The following is an 18,919-nucleotide window of genomic DNA, read 5'->3' as shown; positions in this document are numbered from 1 at the left end:
AAACCATATGATCGATTTATGATCCCAACACCTCTAGTCTAATCCTGGTCTGGAGAAACCCATTTCTGTTGGAATCAAAACTGTAAGCCATTGAATTGGATTCCATTGGGTAGCACCAACAAAATCGAGAGCTAACTCCCATTCCTTATTGATGCTATCCTGCAAGCCATGCTCGTAGTGATGTAAACAATTAAGATTCAAATCAGATATCCAACTCAATCCAAATCTGTTTGGTCGGATTTGGTAGCCAAAATGGGATGAATAATCATATTTGAATTCAGTATCAAGTTTTGCTTCCAAATCCAACTAAAATGTGAATCTATATACATGTAGATGTCAGTTTAAGCATGTCAGATCTGGATTTGATTTTGGCTGATCCTCAACCAACTCTGAGTTTGAATATGGATCTGATTGTATAAGATCCGATTAAGTTGAACATGCCTATAATACCAACCTGAGTTAGACCATCTACACCTTTACTAGCTCGCCCTACAACAGTCCTTTGGGCACCTTAACGACAAAACAAAATCACATTAGCACATCCCCCTCTCCCCTTAAGCACCACTAGGGGTGGCAATAGGTTGGGTTTGGTTTGGACTCGAGTAGAACCAAACTCAGACCTGATTTGAGAGTATGGTACAGGGTCTAATCAAACCTACCATATTTGGATCCCATAAGGATTACATCAACAGACCTGAACCATACATGATAAAATAATACTTTTTATCTTTTTACATTAAAATTTTGTAGATTGTTGAAACTCGGGTTGGGCCCGGGCCTGGTATGAAATTTCACAAATAATATCTGACTTCATATATTAATCAGACTCCTCAAGTCCAACCCATATTTTAATCAGACCTTCTTATTTATCACCAAACCCTAAGGTCTCGTATAAAATTTCACAAACAACACCGGACTCCATATATTAATTGCACCCTTCTAATCAGACCTTCTTATTTATCACCAAATCCTAGCCCTATATAGTTGGGAACGGGTTGTATTCAGGTCAAACCTGATCCATTGACACTCCTATGCACTCATCATTAAATGAACATGCTTATACATACATTCATTAAAAAATGAACTTGCTCATACATATATTCATTCATTTATTCAAAATAAACTTTCTCATACATTCATTTAAAAATGAATATGCTCATACATTTATTCATTCATTTAAAAACAAATCAGCTCATATATTCATTCATTTCATTTATTCAAAATGAACCTATTCATTCATTCATAAATGAACCCTCTATAACTTCAATATTCATATTTAAACCCCTATAGCTTCAACATTCACATTTAAAACCCTATAAGAACCATAACATTTAAAGCATACGTACACACATAACTGTATATATTTCTTCCTTCAATCCTCTATAATTCGAGCATTCACATTTGAACCTCCATAACTCCAACATTCACATTTGAAACCTTGAAAAAAATATAACATTTAAAGTATACATACACATACAACTATATATATTTTCTTTCAACCCTCTATAAATTCAATATTCATATTTAAACCCCCATAGCTTCAACCTTCACAATTAAAACCCTATAAGAAATTTAACATTTAAAGCATACGTACACACATAACTGTATAGATTTCTTCCTTCAATCCTCTATAATTCGAACATTCACATTTGAACCTTCATAACTCCAACATTCATATTTGAAACCCTGAAAAAAATATAACATTTAAAGCATGCATACACATACAACTATATATATATATTTTCTTTCAACCCTCTATAACTTTAATGTTCATATTTGAACTTAAAAATTTAGAATATTAGAAAAAATTCATTAATTAAAATGTTAGATAATGTCAGCTAAAAAAATAAGTTTTACACTTTATATATGTATCTTGCCTATAGTTGAATGAATAAATGCTAAAATTCAAAAAAGTTATAATATATATATAGTCTAATCTTCTTCCTTGTAAGATTCTGGTAATGCATGTCAGAAAAAAAATGTAAACGAGTATGGTCAGGTTTTTGTGTGATTGTTCTTATAAAGCTACTTAGGTATTGTGTCTCTCGTCCTGTAGGTTAACCATACATATTAATGTTAATCTTATACTTCTATCCATGCATCAGTGCTTCTGATGATATATGTCTAGGAAGCATCTGTTAAAAATTTAATAATAAGTTCAAAAATATTTATGACAAAATAAGTATGTATTCAATAATATATTATAAAAATATAGATTATAATGCAAGACCCTTCAAATCTAAATCATACATGAGAAAAGAAAACAGATTTAGCATACATTCACTAAGAAAATTATAAAAAATATGAATTACTAATATTCAAACCCCTAAAATTTAAATCATACTTAAAAAAATATCTGATTTAGGATGCATTCAAACAATATATTACAAAAATATGAATATCACAACAAAGCACAAACATATCACCAAATAAATGAAAACCTACTACTATCATGTAGAGATTCTTCTATAGGTGTGTCAAATGAGCTTTCAATTTTTGTTCCAGAGATATATGCTTTGACCCAAATTATATCAACATCGCCATTTATACTTTGGACAATATCAATAGCATGTGGTTCACTAGCCCAATATGGTCCTAACTCATCATCATTCATATCATGCAATTCACCTACCTGTTTGTTGCGCATATCAAATAAATCTTGTGGTTTATTCTAATGACAACATGTCAATCTACAACAGTAGGATCTTGCACATAAAAGACTTGTTCTACTTGAGATAGGGTTCGTCTTCCATGCAATGCAAATTCATGTTGACAAGTGTGAAACCAAATTCATCTTTCTTTATACCTCTTGCACGAGGACTGGTAACATCATATCATTTACACTTGAATAAAACAAATCATATATCTCCACGATATTCAACTTTAAAGGTGTCTGTAATGTATTCATAATAAATGATATCACCAACTGTCGGGTTTCTATATCTTGCACTTGAAATGCAAAAACCCTAAAATCTAAATCATACTTGAAAAAAAATGAATTAAGCATGTATTCATTAAATAAATTTATAAAGTAATAATTAAAATATAAAATTTCCAAAATCTAAATTATACTTGAAAATAAAATCAGATTTAAATTTTTAAATCAATAATTAAAATATAAAACTCATAAAATCTAAATCATACTTTAAAATAAAATTGGATTAAGCATGTATTCACTAAATAAAATTTAAATTTATCAATTAAAATGTAAAACTCTTATAATCTAAAGCATACATGAAAAAAAATAAGATTTAGCATGCATTCACTCAATACATTAAAAAAATAGTGATTAAAATACAAAACTTTTAAAATTTAAAGCATACATGAGAAAAAAAATTCAAATTTAGCATGCATTCACTCAATAAATTATAAAAAATAGATTATAATCTAAAACCCCTAAAATCTAAAGCATACATTAAAAAAAATCAGATTGACCATATCTTGAGTGAGGATGCCAAAGAGAAAGTTGTCACGAGCAATGGACGTCAGAGATGATGTTGCTGAGAGCGAAGGATGCCAGAGAGGATGTCGTCGGGAGTGAAGGACACTGGAGAAGATGTCGATGGTGTCAGGCACTCAGACGTGGTGCCAGACAGAGAGAGATAGAGAGACATAGAGAGAGGGAACACATAGAGACATAAAGAGGGAGAGAAAGGGTGCCAACAATGGTGGACGACGATAGTGGCTGATAGGTAGAGAGAGAGAGAGGGAGAGGGAGAGAGACCCGCGAACGAGTGAGAGCAAAAATGAGTTTTTTTTACTAGTACACTTTTTATTTGAACCAGAAAATTTTTTTTTGGCACAATTCTTTGTTGCGTCAGGAAAAGTTATTTTTACTGGAGCACTTTTTGTGTATGCCAGAAAAAGTTTATTATACTGATGTTGTACATCTAGCGCAAGTATAACCCACTTTTTCACTTACGCTAAGTAAAATAGCATGAGTGAAAGTAGTGTGAGAGAGATAGAGCATTCTAAATAGGCTTATCTAAGGTATCTCGAGATAGGATACCTTGGGATGGAAACGAATCAAGTCCAGATTAGTTAAATACATAAGAAAGTCAGATCTGGATCTGACCCAACTAACTTGAGAGTAATCAGAGGCAAAGCCAAGTTAATGGGAGGGTAAGCATGTGCCCACCCTAACCCATGAAAATGCCTCCCCCTGACCCAGTCTGGGTGGACACTGATGCCTGACCCAAAAGGGCCGATAACCCCCTTTCATTTCTCAATTCCCCATCCCTCAATTTTTCCCTAGCCTCTTTGTCTTCTTTGTGGTTGTGAGACTCCAGCCTTGGTATGTTCCTCTCTCTCTCTCTCTCTCTTTCTCTCTCTCTCTCTCTCTCTCTCTCTCTCTTTGATCCTTTGCCCTCCCTGCAGCTATGAGGCTCCACCCCTAATTGTGGTTCTCCTCTCTCTCTCTCTCACTAAAAAAATCAATTTGTGCTGGTTTACAGGTGTGACAGTCGGATCTGTTATTGGGGTTCCAAAAAAGGTTAGTCTCTTTCTTATCACTGCTTCCTTTAAGTTTTTCTATTTATAATCTTTATTTTTTGGTTTTTTTTTTCTTTTATCTATTTTTTGTTTGTTTTTCTTTTATCTATAATTTTTGTTTTTTTTTGTTAAATATGGACTACAATCTTTTTTATTATTAGTCAAATATGGATTGTAGTCTTGATATTGGGAGAATAATGAATTGTGTCTCCAGTCATGCTCTCGTTTATTAACAAAATAAATGTCATTTTCATTGTTTAATAAAGGTTGTTTCTGCTTATTAAATGGTGAATTATGTTCTTTGCCATGTTCTTTATCTGGAGTGAAGTTGATTGCCATTTTCTTTTGTAATGGATGTTATATATGCCGATTAAATGGATGTATCGTGTCAATAGTTATGTTCTTTATGTCTACAAAAGATGAATGTTGTTTTGTTGTTTAATGAAGGTTATTTCTTTTGATTTGTTGTAATTCAGGGATAATTGAGGGTTCGATCTTTCCTTTTCCTTTTCTTAAATAGTTGCATGTCAGTAATTAGGTTTTAGGGTTTTTTGTGTTTTAGGATTACTTTTTTCTTTTCTTTTTTGTGGAGTTGGGTTTTAGGACTATTTTCTTCAATTTTATTTCTTTGTGTTCTATAATATTTTATGCTCCTAATTATTTTTTTTATAATGCAATTGATGCAGTGCATATGTCAATGATTTGTTGCTTCTGTTTTTCATTAAGATCGATCATTTGTTTCAATTTCATATTCTATTCCCTTGGTAGTGGTTGTTAATGGTAGATGCTTTTATGGATAAAATGAAAGAATAAAATTTTTATTTTTTTGTGTTAATTTTCTTTAATTATCATAATGTATGAATTATGATGGTTGTTAGGGTTTAGTTTTTTTAATTTATTTTTTTAATAGCATGAATATTATTTAATAAGGGCTTAGTGTCTTTTGTGTGTTTTTTTAATTAGCATTAGGCATGAATAATGAATACTTGATTTTGGTTAGAATATTAGGGGTTTTATTTATTTTTTAATTAGCATAAATCAGTATTTCTTTTTAAGATTCTGGGTATTGATTTTGTTTTTTTTCAAATGACATGAACTTTAATTAGGGTTGTAGGGTTTTTTTGTGCTATTTTTCTTTTCAACTATCATTAAACATGATTTCATTAATTCTCTAAACCTATTCTTTCAAAGAGTACTTAATTTTGGTTATGAAACCCCTAAACCTTTGATTTTTTAGGATATAAATTTTTTATTTTGGTTTTTTAAATAACAAAAATATTTAATTGAGGGTGATTTTACTTTTATCTTTCAATTAGCATATATATGAATGATGTTTGTTAGGATTTACAAAAATTATTTGATTCTTTTTTGAAAATATATTGTTAGTATATTTTTTATTAATATTTAATTTTTTATTGTATGTTTGTACCTACCCTAGTTTAAATTTCTGGCTCCACCCCGAAGCGTAATAGTTAATATATATATATATATATATATATATATATATATATATATATATATATATATATATATATATATATATATATATATATACCCTCTCAATTATGTTGGTCACGCGCGGGATTCAAATTTATAGCATCCGTTCTATATCACCCTATGCAGTGGACTTAAATGAAACCAACCTACTTGGCTTCAAATTCTCACTCCTCCGTCCCAATAATTCACCACAACTCTTCACATCTGCTCCATTCTTCACCCTCCTTTTTCTCATGCGGAGAGAGAGAAAGAGAGAGAGAGAGAGAGATTCAATAAATAACCAAACAGGTAAAAACTTGGATATTTTGAAAATTTTCAATAAATAGCCAAACAGGTGACAACTTTTAATTTGGATATTTTTTAAAGAATTTCTAGTGCATCACTGCACTTTTCTAGAATTTAAGAAACCTAAAATTTAAAAAGTATAAAACTAGACATTAGAATATCTGGATTTGCAACCAAACAAACCCCAAAAATGTCAAGATGACGATCAAGTAAAGTACCTAAATTCAATCCATGCATCAATATAAGACACCAAAAACAGAGCACTTCGTTATTTCACATCAATAGATTGATAAGTACATTACTCGAAAAGAGCAAATTACACAATCGAAACAGAAATTTCTCATAACACACCATACTTGTCCTTTAGACTTTTTGAAATTGGAAAAATGCCCTCAGACCAAAATTTTGCCCTAACCAAAAGCATTATCATATAGACCCAAGAACAATCTTGCCACTCAAAAAGTGAAAAGCCCAACATGGTCCATTCCTCTTGAGAAATTAGGGTTTCTTTTTCCTATTTTTTTTTTTTTACCATGCCCTAAAATGCTTTTTGTTTTGTGTATACGTTGCCATTGGCCAAGAGACGATCAAGAGTAGCTGAGAACAGTGACGTTGGCTTGTGGGCCCCCTTGAATATACACAAAGGTGAATTGAGCCCCAGGTTTAAGCACCTTCAACCATGTGGGGAGGGTGAAAACGTTTTTCACCTCGGTTTGTGAAAGTCCCCACAGTTCCCCTGTCAAGTTGTCTATCTGAAGCTTCAGCTCTGTGATGCTCTTCTGTGAAACGTTTGTGGCGTTCACTTGGTGGTGATACTGAGTAGTACCGTTTTGTTCCCACGAATTGATTATGGAATGCACAAAAGTTACCGGGCTCCCACCTTGACCCACCGCTGTGAATAAAATCCATAAATAAATAAAATTAAAAACAGTTCTAACCAAACAAAATCAGGAACTTGGTACGAGAGATGAGGTGAGCCCCAAAGGGGTTTGTCTTAGTGGGGTGCATCCTAGGCCACTAAACCGGTGGTCTAGGTTCGAATCCGGCAAGCGTCACCCATTTGCGCAAGCCAAAGAAATGTGCCTCCTTGGAGGCGAGGAGTGCATCCATGAAATTTTATGCCGCCGGTACGCCGCCGCCGGGACAGTGACTGTAAGTACGGCAGGCAAAGTCCAGTGGGGTTAGGTCTCCAATCCCAGAGGTGATCAAGCCAAAAATAATCAATTGCCACTTCCTCAAAAAAAAAAAAAAACTACTGCCACATTCACACCTAGTCGAAGTGCATTTTGATACTAAGGACATTTTTTTTTTGTTTAAAGTCAAGCTGGGGTTAAGCAGACGCCTACCAGTCATACAACTATACCATTGGGTTTTGAACCTGCAACGTCCCAACACAAGTAGCTGCTCCTACCAGACAAGCGGCGTTGGTACTAAAGAAAAGGACATAGGGTTGTCAATGGGTAGGATCTATATCGGGTATCTAACCAGACCAAATCCGATTTTTTGGATATGGCACAAAAAATTCTGATCCGGATGTTATGTAAAACCATATTCTGAACACTATTTAAGCATGGTCGGATCTAAGCTCGCATTTTTGTAACCAAAAGTAACATGAATCTGAACCTAATCCAACTACATCTTATCTAGGTAGATTTGGGTCAAAATCCGATATCCAACCTGCTGAAAAGTGAAACCACTAGGTGTTTGTTTCCCATTTAATCAAAATCTATTTAAGTTTTAGGACTGTAGTTTTGGATCTATGCTAGTCTAGGTCTGCATGCCTCTTTTAATAAGTAAAGCTGTATCTGACCCGATTCGGCCACGAGTGGGTTCTTATCCATCTATATGCTACCTGGGTCGAAACCCATCTCTGGATTTTGGATATGATATAATCCAGGCCATAAATCTTTTCTGGGGAACTGATCACTGCATCTAGAGCTTTGGATCCAATTCTTGTTAGAAGATTCACCAATGCAACAGAGTTTGAGTGGCATTTTTTTATTTTTTGTAAGAACGGGAAATGGATCGCTTACGTGGTGCTGGCTGGTCTCCTGCAGTTGAAGTGTGGGTCTGGGTCTCTGGTCCACTTTCTGAAATTTCAAGAATGATGAACACGTTCTTTGTTAAAAGAGGTAATCCCTACTAATAAAGATGGGGTAACAAAAGCAGCAATCTTAAAATCAAGCCATCAAGTTATTGCCGCCAACCAAGCAGTGCGGATCCATCAAGTCAGTGGTGTCCGTTCTGCACTATATAGCTTACCTGTGTCCCGGAATGCACTGTGCAGCTTAGCAAAGAGGCCCACAAGAGGCGCACTGTTGTACGTGGTGGGCTCGGTCTGCTCATGGTTCCATCTCTCGTCCATGAACCCGTCCGTCCTGCCCGGCCCTCCGATGAGCGCGCCAGTCAGCACGTTGGGATCACTAGCATTGCTCTTGAACCACATCTCGAAACCTTCGGCGCAGCCCACTTGATCCGTCTGCTCGAATATCGACTTGATCGAAGCGCCCCGGTGATGAAGATGAGTAGGGAAGCTGTTGCCGAACCCAACCAAGTAGCTCATGGACTTGGGGTTCTTCCCCAGGATGTAATCAGCCTGCAAATCCAAGTTTTGGTCCATACTTAGAAGGGTTTTTCAAAAAATATCAAATAGCTCCCTTGTTTAGAGAATAATTTCGCGTGGACCCAATTGAACAATGCAATTTAGGGGTGGCAAAACCTGACCTGACCCGCCAACCCGCCTCTTAGGCGGGTTCGGGTTGGGCTTAAACTAACCCGTTTAACAAACGGGTCGACCCGCCTAACCCATTTATTAAATGGGTCGGGTTCGTGTTAGGGGTATGCCAACCCGGCTGACCTGTTTAATAAACCGGTTAGGCGGGCAGGTCAACCCGCCAACCCGACCTGGCCACCAACCTGACCATCCCACTAACCCGCCAACCTGTTTACCCGACCCAACCCGTTTATTAAACGGGTTGGTGGGTCATGTCCGGTTACCCGTTTAATAAACGGGCCGGGTTCGTGTTTGCCACAACCGACCCGTTTAATTAAACGGGTCGGGTTCGGGTTGAGGTACGCTGACCCGCCAACCCGACCCCATTGCCACCCCTAAATGCAATAACCAATTTATCTGAACACCTTTTTTTGTCCTTTTTTTTATGACAAGGAACCCACCAGGTTGAAACCCTAATTGGCCCCACCCTGTAGTGGTAAATCCTGAGAGACTAGACTTTAGGCTGCAAATAGATTGGGTATCTTTTCCGAATCCAATGCATTACTATTGGATTCGGATCCTCACAATATGATCCAAATGTGGATTCTCCCGAGATTTTCTTTTGGTTCAGAAAAGTATTTTATGTTGGATCTAATTCAGATCAAGATCAAGATCCAAGCTCGTTTCATTTTTTGAGTTTAGTTTTTATTGTCTTGTTATGGGGTCCAGTATTACCACATATGCTTGGGTCCTGATTGAACCCAGCCATTTCAGATCTATGTTGTATAATACAGATTCATATGATCAGGATCTAACAAGATCCAGCCCATACCCAATCCATTTGCAGCCCTAAGTGGACCACCATGCATACTTCTGCTCCATACTCATCGCAGATTCGCAGGTTTGATCTTAAGGGGAATCGAACTCATGATGTCTACGGCCTTTGGATGTCCAAGGGATGTAAAATGGGTCTGACTCGGCTCGAATCTAAAGCATTACCGAGTCTGACCTGATCGGATTTAGAGTAGGATGGAATCAGATAAATCCAAACCCAGATTCGACTATCTTAAAACCTGATACTTACACTTAACATGATTCAGTTTTAATCGGATTCAGGTTCAGGTTTGAATGCAAAACTCAATAATCTGAATCTGATTATTAATCATATCCGAATTTGCGACTAATCGGGTTGAGATTTGGGTCGACTGGAATGTTATATATGGGCATGATCTGACCCTCAATCAAACTAGTGTTGTTGAGCTTATCTTGGTTAGCCTACCTGGGACTGTGCAAACTTCAAGATATCCAAAGAGTGGAATTGGGCATCAGGGCAGCTGAGTTGAGCATTTGATGAGTAGAGGTAGTCAGAATAAACCGCTAGAAGGAATGCAGACACAGACACATATTGCATGTTGTTCAATTCATTCACAAATAGCAACCCTCCTGCAACATAAAAAAAAAAAAAGGAATTATGGTAAATTGCTAGATCCAAAACATGGTTAACCTCTGGATACTATAGCTGGGCATAGATCCATCATGATAATCAGAGTCTAATGCAAACCTGGAGTCATGTCAACGTCATAGCCACTGTTCTTCTGTAAGCATGCACAAAGGAAGTACTCTGCTTTGGCATGATACTGTTTCAATGTTGAGTTGTGTTCACCACCCTCCCCATCCATCAACACCTGCCATCCATTTTTTTTTTAATTTTTTCTTGCTTTATTACATCTCTCTCTCTCTCTCTCTCTCTCTCTCTCTCTCTCTCTCTCTCTCTCTCATATATATATATATATGCCTATCATTTGCCACCCAAAATAGTAAGAATCTGATCTTGGATCTTAGTTTTTGGACATATATACAAGTTGTTTTGAGGTTTGAAATTTTGATGCATTGTTCAACTCTCATTAAATTTGATATATACATCAGATAAACATGATTCAAAGGTCAGTTTCAACTAAACTTAATATGTAAATCACATCTGAAGGGTAAACATGTGTATAGGCATCCCTATATACTCCACCATTTTAAGGCCATATTGTTGCCGGAAACTGGCCAAGTGAAGACCATCTTAAAGGGTGTGATGGCCTCTACTCATAATCGGTCTTATCACAGACTATAATTGGCTTGGCCATAAAATGTTTAGTCTCATGAATGCCCTTTACTATTATAGTTGAGAAAATTTTAAACCCAAGTTGACCTGAACCAATTCACTCCTTGACTTGCATCCTTCCAGCATCATATTGGTCAGAAACCATCAGGGTAGCACCGTCCATGCTGGCTGGTGTGACCCTGACGATTGCAGCCAAACTCATGTTGTAATGTGCCCAAAACTCGTGAGAAATTGAAAAAAAAATCATAAATCTCGTGTTTTTTTCGGCAAAATCTCGGCAATAAAAAAATTAATTAAAAAATATATAATTTATTTTTTATAAGAAAATATTAATAAAAAATATTTAAAATAAAAATGCATGATTTTTTTGCGATAAATAGCCATTTAAAACGTAAATATCGTGTTTAAATCACGGTATTTATGTTTTTTTCATAAATCTCACGATATTTTGAAAATCTCACTAGAAATTGCCGTTTTAAACTTTCAGGCAATTTCTCACGATATTATCGAGAGATTTTCATAAATCTCATCACGATATTTGTCACTATGATTGATGTTAGGCATGTTAGCTTGTGGGTTTTTTGTGCTTTGGAACAAAAAATGGAAGGAAATTAGGAAAATGATTCTATGAACAAAGTTGATGAGCTTCAAAATAAAGCCCAGACAGAAGCCTGATACTGTTGATCCTAAGGGGCACCTGTCTGTACAAATGGCAGCATAAAAATAAAGGCTTGACTCTTAGGCCCTCTTGCACGGTCAACCAACTCAATACCTAGAAAGAATACCTTTGATAGAAGGATTTGCAGGCCAGCATATTTGTTATCCCAGTAGAACTTTGTGACAGCCCATCCGGTCCCACCCATCACAACGGCATTATCAACCACATAGTTCAAATAGTAAGCATCCCCAATTGCCCTATAGAGCCAAGCTGCTGCCCATAGTAGCTCATCCTACACCATCAACATGAAAACATTAAATGATACATATATTATTGGAAATCATAGGCACTACATGATGTAGAAGAAGTCAAAAGAACTATATTGAATGATCCTATGCTCACTAAGCACAGGGTATGTTTTATGGTTTTCTTAGAAATTATATTGATTTTTTATTTTTGTTTTTGATGAAATTATACATTTTAATGCTTAAGTGAATTAGGCTTTTCCAAGTCAATTAAGGATTGTTAAGGAGTGTCTCAATTATAGGTTAGGGTTTTCTTTGGCATTTTATTAATTGAATAACTTCTTAGTTAAAATAATTCTTAATAAATTATTTTTACACTAGAATAGGCAAGCTAGTTTATCATAATTAGGCTCAATTCTTATTTAAATGCAAAAAAAACACTTTATCAGAAGGTCAGTAGTTTAGTGAAGCTCCTTACTTTAAGAAGGCTAGATATAAAAGAGGGTACAAAGCATTTTTGTTATTAGATTACTGTATAAAAGTATTTTCTTCTTCTTGTAGTTTTAAGAAGTATTTATTCCTCGTAGATTCAAAGAGCCCCTTTTTTCTTTTTTATTGAAATACTTTTGAGAAGAAGATGATAATGCAAAAGAAAAGAAATAATGTTGATTTCACATGCAAGACAAGTATATATGGTTAATGAAAACATTTTGAAGATTGAGACAAAATTTTGCTATGGACGTGTTTTAATATGAGAACAATTACATATATAATAGTAGAGCTCATTATGTATGCGACATTGATTGACTCACTCCAGAAAATTTTTGAACTTGACTGAGCTGGGTTTATGCCAACCGAGACCTTGATCCATGCCATAAAGAAGCTAGCAAGAAATGGAAGCATAATGCTGGCTTACCCAATAACCAGAAGTGGAAGGATAGTAATCTTTGGCGACGGTGATGACATCATCATAACGGCCTCGGAACCGGTCGGCAAATATAAAAAGCTGCCACAATTTTGAAAACAAGTTATATTTCTGCCTGAGCCAATGCATCAAGGCCAAACATGTCCTAATTTTGAATCATATTCACACTTTAGATGAAGAATTCCAAGTATATATATATATATGTGTGTGTGTGTGTGTGTGTGTGTGTGTGTGTGTGTGTGTGTGCTAAATAAAATATGTTAAATAGATTTTTCAGATTTTTTTTCATTTTATTTTTAAATTCTAACCATACAGATGTGATCTACGTACTTGATTTTATAGGGATCAGCTCTTAAAGTGTTTGATTCCGACCAAGGTTGTTAAATGTGATGAGGCGAAGCGAGGCGTTGAGCCTGCGCTTCGCCTCTGAGGCGTACGCCTCTCACAACACTGATTCCGACACATGGGTGAGTTTTTATAAGGTTTAAAAAAATCAATGGTCTAAATTTTTTAGTCTCCAAATATCATTTTTTTATGGAAAATGCATGATTCTGGTATGGATTCCTAGTAAATCTATCATGCTCAACACATTTATAGAGTAAGAATAGCAAAAAAACATCGGAAAAGCCAAAAAAACCCATTTAAAATATTTCATTTAGCATGGATGCATTACCATATATATAGGTAAAACTTAACCGCCATACTTTGTGATGGTACACTCTAGATTTCCATATATAGATCTGGTCTCCAAAAGCAAAAACTAATATTTGGATCATGTTTAACAATATACTATTTATTTTTTCATGTGTTAAAATTGACTCCAACATGATGCTTTGGCCATTCTTAAATCCTTCTCGTTTTTATGAATTGTGAGCGAATTTAATAATGTTTTGAAGATTAATAAACCTACTAACATAGTGATTAAATATACCTGTTTAGCATGTAGGAGAAGAAGATTAGAGTATTGAGAGTCATAAGGCTTGAAGGCAAGGGAGGCGGCTGCCATGGCAGCTGCAGTCTCTCCTGCAAGATCCGATCCCGGGTTGTTTGGGTCAAGCTTGTAGGCAGTCCTCGGCGTCGTCATGTCCTCGGCCCGTTTCCAGCAGTAATGGTCAGAGTCTCCATCACCAACCTAGGCAACTCAACAAAAATGCATTAAGATTATGTGAAAACTGAGATATATTTGGAAAGAAAAAAATTGATTAAATTGAATTTATCATAATTTTATCAGGTATTGCATCCATGCATGTGAATTTATCGCGATAAATCATCCTAGTCGGAGTTTTATGTTTTTGGGACAATGATTATAGGTATGACAAGCTAAGCCAGCGTGACTAGGTCTTCGACTCCAAACACGGTTTATTGGGGTAAAAAAAAAATCACTTTAAAATTAAAAAGTATTGACCTGAGCCCAAAGGATGTCTGGCTTGTTGTGGGCTTTGACAAAGTAATCTGTGCCCCATCTGATGGCATTAAGTGTGTAGTTCAGTTGGTTGGCTTCAGCCAATTCCTTTGGATATTCAACAGCACTCCATGCCAACATGGTCACAGTGAAGGCCATTGTAAAGCCGTACTTCACATGGTCACCTGCATCGTAGTAGCCTCCAACCAAATCAACCTGATTCAAATAAAAGATAATAATTTGATTAGCAACTAACTAATCTGTGCCCGAGGGGAGTTGGCATAGTGGGATGGGGCCTAATTGGCTGCTAGACGGGCAGTCAAGGTTCTATTCTCATGAGTGTCGCCCGCAAGCCAACACGTAGCATAGGTCTCGGGGGCAGGGGTCCAAGTCTCGGAGTTTTACGCTGACGGCGCGATGACCGGCTGAGCCAGATCTTAGTGCCGGGTGCAGTTTCTTAAGGTTATAAATCCAAAAAAAAAAAACTAACTAACTAATCTGCTACATTGTTTAATACTTAATAGCATATGCATTGAATGCCTTCATCGACTCTCTTCTGTGGTCCAAAGCCCATTAAGGCTCCACCCATCTGGTAAAGGCTACTTGTGAACATCGCCAAGTTGATGGGATTTCACAAGTTTGAAACCCACAGGTGCACATCCTTTGTCGCCAAGGGTATACTCCTTGGGGGAGCAAGGAGAACCTGGGGCTTTATGTCAATGAACTTTGTAAACGAGGTAGTAAAGGGTTTGGATCCAGAATAGTCTGATGCATCAAATCTTGATCCAAGATAAACGATTTTTTTTTTTTTTTCGAGATGGCTTGGATATGTATTCAGATGGAACACCATCACAAAACCCGGTCCAATGAGCAGAGATGACACTAGTTGTAGCAGTCCAAATATATACAATCTCCCTTGATACCCATTAGAGTTTGAAGCGGATCTAGGTCTGTTCATATCTGGTATGAATAGATGGTACCCAGATCCAGATCCAAAGTTGGACAAGATCATATCTGAGTCCATATTACAATACCCAACCCAAGTCTGGGTTTCAAGAGGATGGGCATGTCTAAGTAGCTGATCCATATCCAAATCCAAATTTAAGCAGCAGTTCAAAACAAAAATCTGAATCACAACTAGATCCGATGAAGTAGAACGGAATCATATCGTATGTAGCAATACTGGATCCATGAAAAGGTTGAAAACATGTTTTAAACGCAAAAAAGCACACAAACTAATCAGATTTTATCTGAATCCAACAGAAATTGTCAAGCTGAATCCTAGACCAAATCCGAAAAGAGTCTAATTGTAGTCCAAATCCGATCAGAACACATTGTGATTCTATTTTGAGATCCATATCTGAAAATAATGTATCAGATTCAGACTTAAAGGTCTAATGGTACTTCTTGAAAACTAAATCATACAGGGCTACAAAAAAATACGGATTAAACATCACAAACAAATTAACATCTAATTATTGATACTGATGTCATCATCTGGAAACCATATATGAGTCTTCTCTCTCTTGAACATAAATAGATCATGAATTCCACAAATTTTGTGAACTTGGCCACATCTAATGTATAAACCTAGGTCCTAGCATGTATTGGAGTTAATGAACTTGGTCATGTTTTACATGTATTGTGACAAAATAAGATCATTTTCCTTGGATGAAATGAGAAAAATAAAAGAGAAAATTGAAGAAAAATCATAAATTTGACTCACACTTTGTTGGAACCCATCCTTCATCCCGGAATCACTGCGCCAATTGACTCGTTGGGTTGGCGGGAGCTTACCGGACCGTTGTGCCTCGAAGAACAATAGAGTCTTCGTGAGCGCGTCGCTGTAGTTGAAGCCAGCCACGAATGGGCTCGAGCCCATCGAGCCGGCAAGCAAGAAGAGGCAGAGCCATGAAGAGAGTTGGATCTTGTGGCTTCTCATGATTGATCGGCTCATGAATCAAAAAAACTGGTAGGAGGTAGGTAGGTAGGCAGGAATTGTTCCTGTTCCTGTTTGGCATTCTTCTTATAGAAGAGGCTTTTGTACAAAGAGATGGAGTGCACGTTCACAGGGTCATGCAAGCCACAAAAGCTAGCCGGCTGTTGACATTCTCCACCTTCTAAGTCAGCATGTTGAATTTGACAGGGGCAAAAAGGTAAATACTCCACAGAAATCTGGACAACATTGGGTGTTGAATTTGCTGATTTTATTCATAACTCATTTTTGCATTTCCTTTTCTTTTTCTATTAAAAAAAATCTTTCCACAGAAACAAATGCAAAACATTTGAGGATGACCTGGCCAGTTTGGAGCTCGGTTCATCGGACTTTGAGCATGACCTGGCCCGAAAATGGCCGGTCCATTTAGCAATGAACTGGGTTTAGGCCCGGTTCTTAACGGGGTTCGGTCTGGAAAACAATCATGATCCGGCCCAAAGGCCAATGTTCAGAGGGTCAGTCGACCTAGACCCAAACCCATTTGTTATAGATGGATGCATGCATGGTAATGCATCATCATATTAAACACTCCATATTCTATGCACATTATAGGCATGCAAAATCTCCACATATTCCATCAAAACAATGCTGTAAATGCTAAACTACCAGTCTCATGCACCCAATTAATTGTCTTTCTAATTCTTATAAAATTAATGCGTCTTATTAGATAAATAGTAATAGTTAACACCTTACTATACACCCAACTAATTATGTTGATACTTTTTATAAAGTTAATGCAACTAATTAGTTAAATAATAATAGTTACCAACCTACATCTTAAGCAATTAATTAGGTAACATAAGCCCATCAGGTCAGCCTGGTAGCCCATGAGCCAACCCGGGCTGAGTTTTGGCCCGGTAACTAATGGGTCAGGGCCTAAAAACTTGACCTAAACCCAGCCCATGATGAGCTTGGTCAGCTTGGCCCACAGGCTGCCTGACCCATTGCCCACCCCTAATCACCACTAAATCAAGCATGCAGAAGTGGCATTAAATTGAGTCAAAACAACTTGCATTATTAGATCCCAGCTAGGTTGTACATAGAAATAATTGCACCAAATATATATCCTTCATTTATTGCCAACCAAGGATTGCTGTCAATGGTTTGGGTCAGTAACAGGTACCGGCCCAACATAGCCCTACCCGTGCATTTTATATGTATTTTAAGTAAAAATATGCGTTCTAAATTATCCTGTCAAGTTAGGGCTCCCATTTTCTTCAACAGACATAACCCTACATTATATTATCTAAACAGATGCTGGTGTGCCTTAATCCGTCGAATATACACGACCCACAAAGAATCGAGTAATATCCGGTCCATTGACAGCTCTTGGTTAGGGACATCGTTTCTGCAAGTATGATCCATTTTGGAACTGAGCCTCTAATGTTGTCTATGTTCGAGAAACCTGGATCGGATCCAAATCGAGTGAGACCCAGTTAGGGATGTGAAAAGTACATGATTTGGGTTTGATATTCGATCAACGTATCTGTTTAATCGGGTTTGGCATATTTCTACCAGTCATATTGTATAAAGCTGACTTTGATGTTTCTTAGACCCGGATCCGGTGTGGATTTCTCTTGTCCAGGTCAGCATTTTAGGATTAGCCTAGACCATCAGAAGTGATTTATGTCCCAATCCTCCCCGTTTTGGACTAACTGATTCCAGAATCCGATCCAGGCATATACATGGATCGGATCTGACAGGGTGAATCTAAGATGCTATTAATGTTAAATCCAAGAGAGTCCATTTTTGTCTCCACAAGGAGTGTAATTTAATAGGCGAGTTACAAATCCAAATCTAATTGGTAAATTTTGATCCGACCTGTTTTAGCATCAGTCCCGTTTATCAGGTCCATATATGCAGCAGGAAGATAATCAAGTTAGTGGAAATGCAACCCAAAAGCCAAATCTAGTCCAGATCCAACTTGTTTATAATCCATAAATTATGAGCATGGGGATTTCTTTATAATAAAAGTTCCCAAAATTAATGCTACTAAAAAATCAACATTGATAGCATGAACAGATATTGCTCAGCACGAATAGATACCCTAATTGGGAGACGTTTAAGGCCTTTGTTTTCTCAAGAAAGGGGGTTTAGAATTTTCTTTTTCATTTTTTTTTTGGATGTCCTCCATGAGATTCGAACCTGAGAGCCCTTGGTTATGATAGTGTGACCCACCTAGGGATGGCAGTGGGGCGGGGGACAAGGTCTCCACCCCCACCCCGCCTCAAGATTTTATCCTCCACCCCCGCCCCGCCTCCCTGGCAGGGATGGATTTTATCCTCCACCCCCGCCTTCATCCCCATTTCATGTCCTCCATCCCCGGTTCAAACGGGGATGAGGCGGGGCGGGGCGGGGATATTGCGGGGGAAAAGTGGTCGGGGCGGGGATCGTGGCGGGGATCGTGGCGGGGCGGGCGGAGAAAAGTGCACGTCCATCCCCGCCTCCACCCCCAGACGGGGATGGATTTTAACCTTCGTCCCCGCCTCCATCCCCGTTTCATACCCTTCATCCCCGGTCCAAACGGGGCGAGGCGGGGCGGGGCCCCGCTTTCCCCCGGTCCACTGCCATCCCTAGACCCACCACCCAGCCATCTC

The 18,919-nt window shown here is 37.3% G+C and overlaps 1 protein-coding gene across 1 annotated transcript; it reads right to left on the bottom strand.

The window, feature by feature from the left end:
• Positions 1 to 6,860: 6,860 nt before the first annotated feature.
• Positions 6,861 to 16,208, bottom strand: LOC149842370 (endoglucanase 5-like). Its single transcript, XM_090000645.1, has 10 exons — positions 16,053 to 16,208; positions 14,330 to 14,542; positions 13,856 to 14,056; positions 12,916 to 13,005; positions 11,882 to 12,046; positions 10,548 to 10,671; positions 10,266 to 10,429; positions 8,536 to 8,869; positions 8,307 to 8,363; positions 6,861 to 7,165 (listed from the first exon to the last, which is right to left on the bottom strand). Exons 1-10 carry the CDS (start codon positions 16,206 to 16,208, stop codon positions 6,861 to 6,863), a joined length of 1,809 nt encoding a protein of 602 aa, XP_089856771.1.
• Between the last annotated feature and the right edge of the window lie 2,711 nt (positions 16,209 to 18,919).

The sequence above is a fragment of the Nuphar pumila genome, chromosome 3, assembly GCF_984573655.1.
Source record: "Nuphar pumila chromosome 3, dmNupPumi1.hap1.1, whole genome shotgun sequence".
Taxonomy (NCBI): Eukaryota; Viridiplantae; Streptophyta; class Magnoliopsida; order Nymphaeales; family Nymphaeaceae; genus Nuphar; species Nuphar pumila.
Note: the sequence above shows the minus strand (reverse complement) of the source record. Positions and strands in the feature narration are given on the sequence as shown.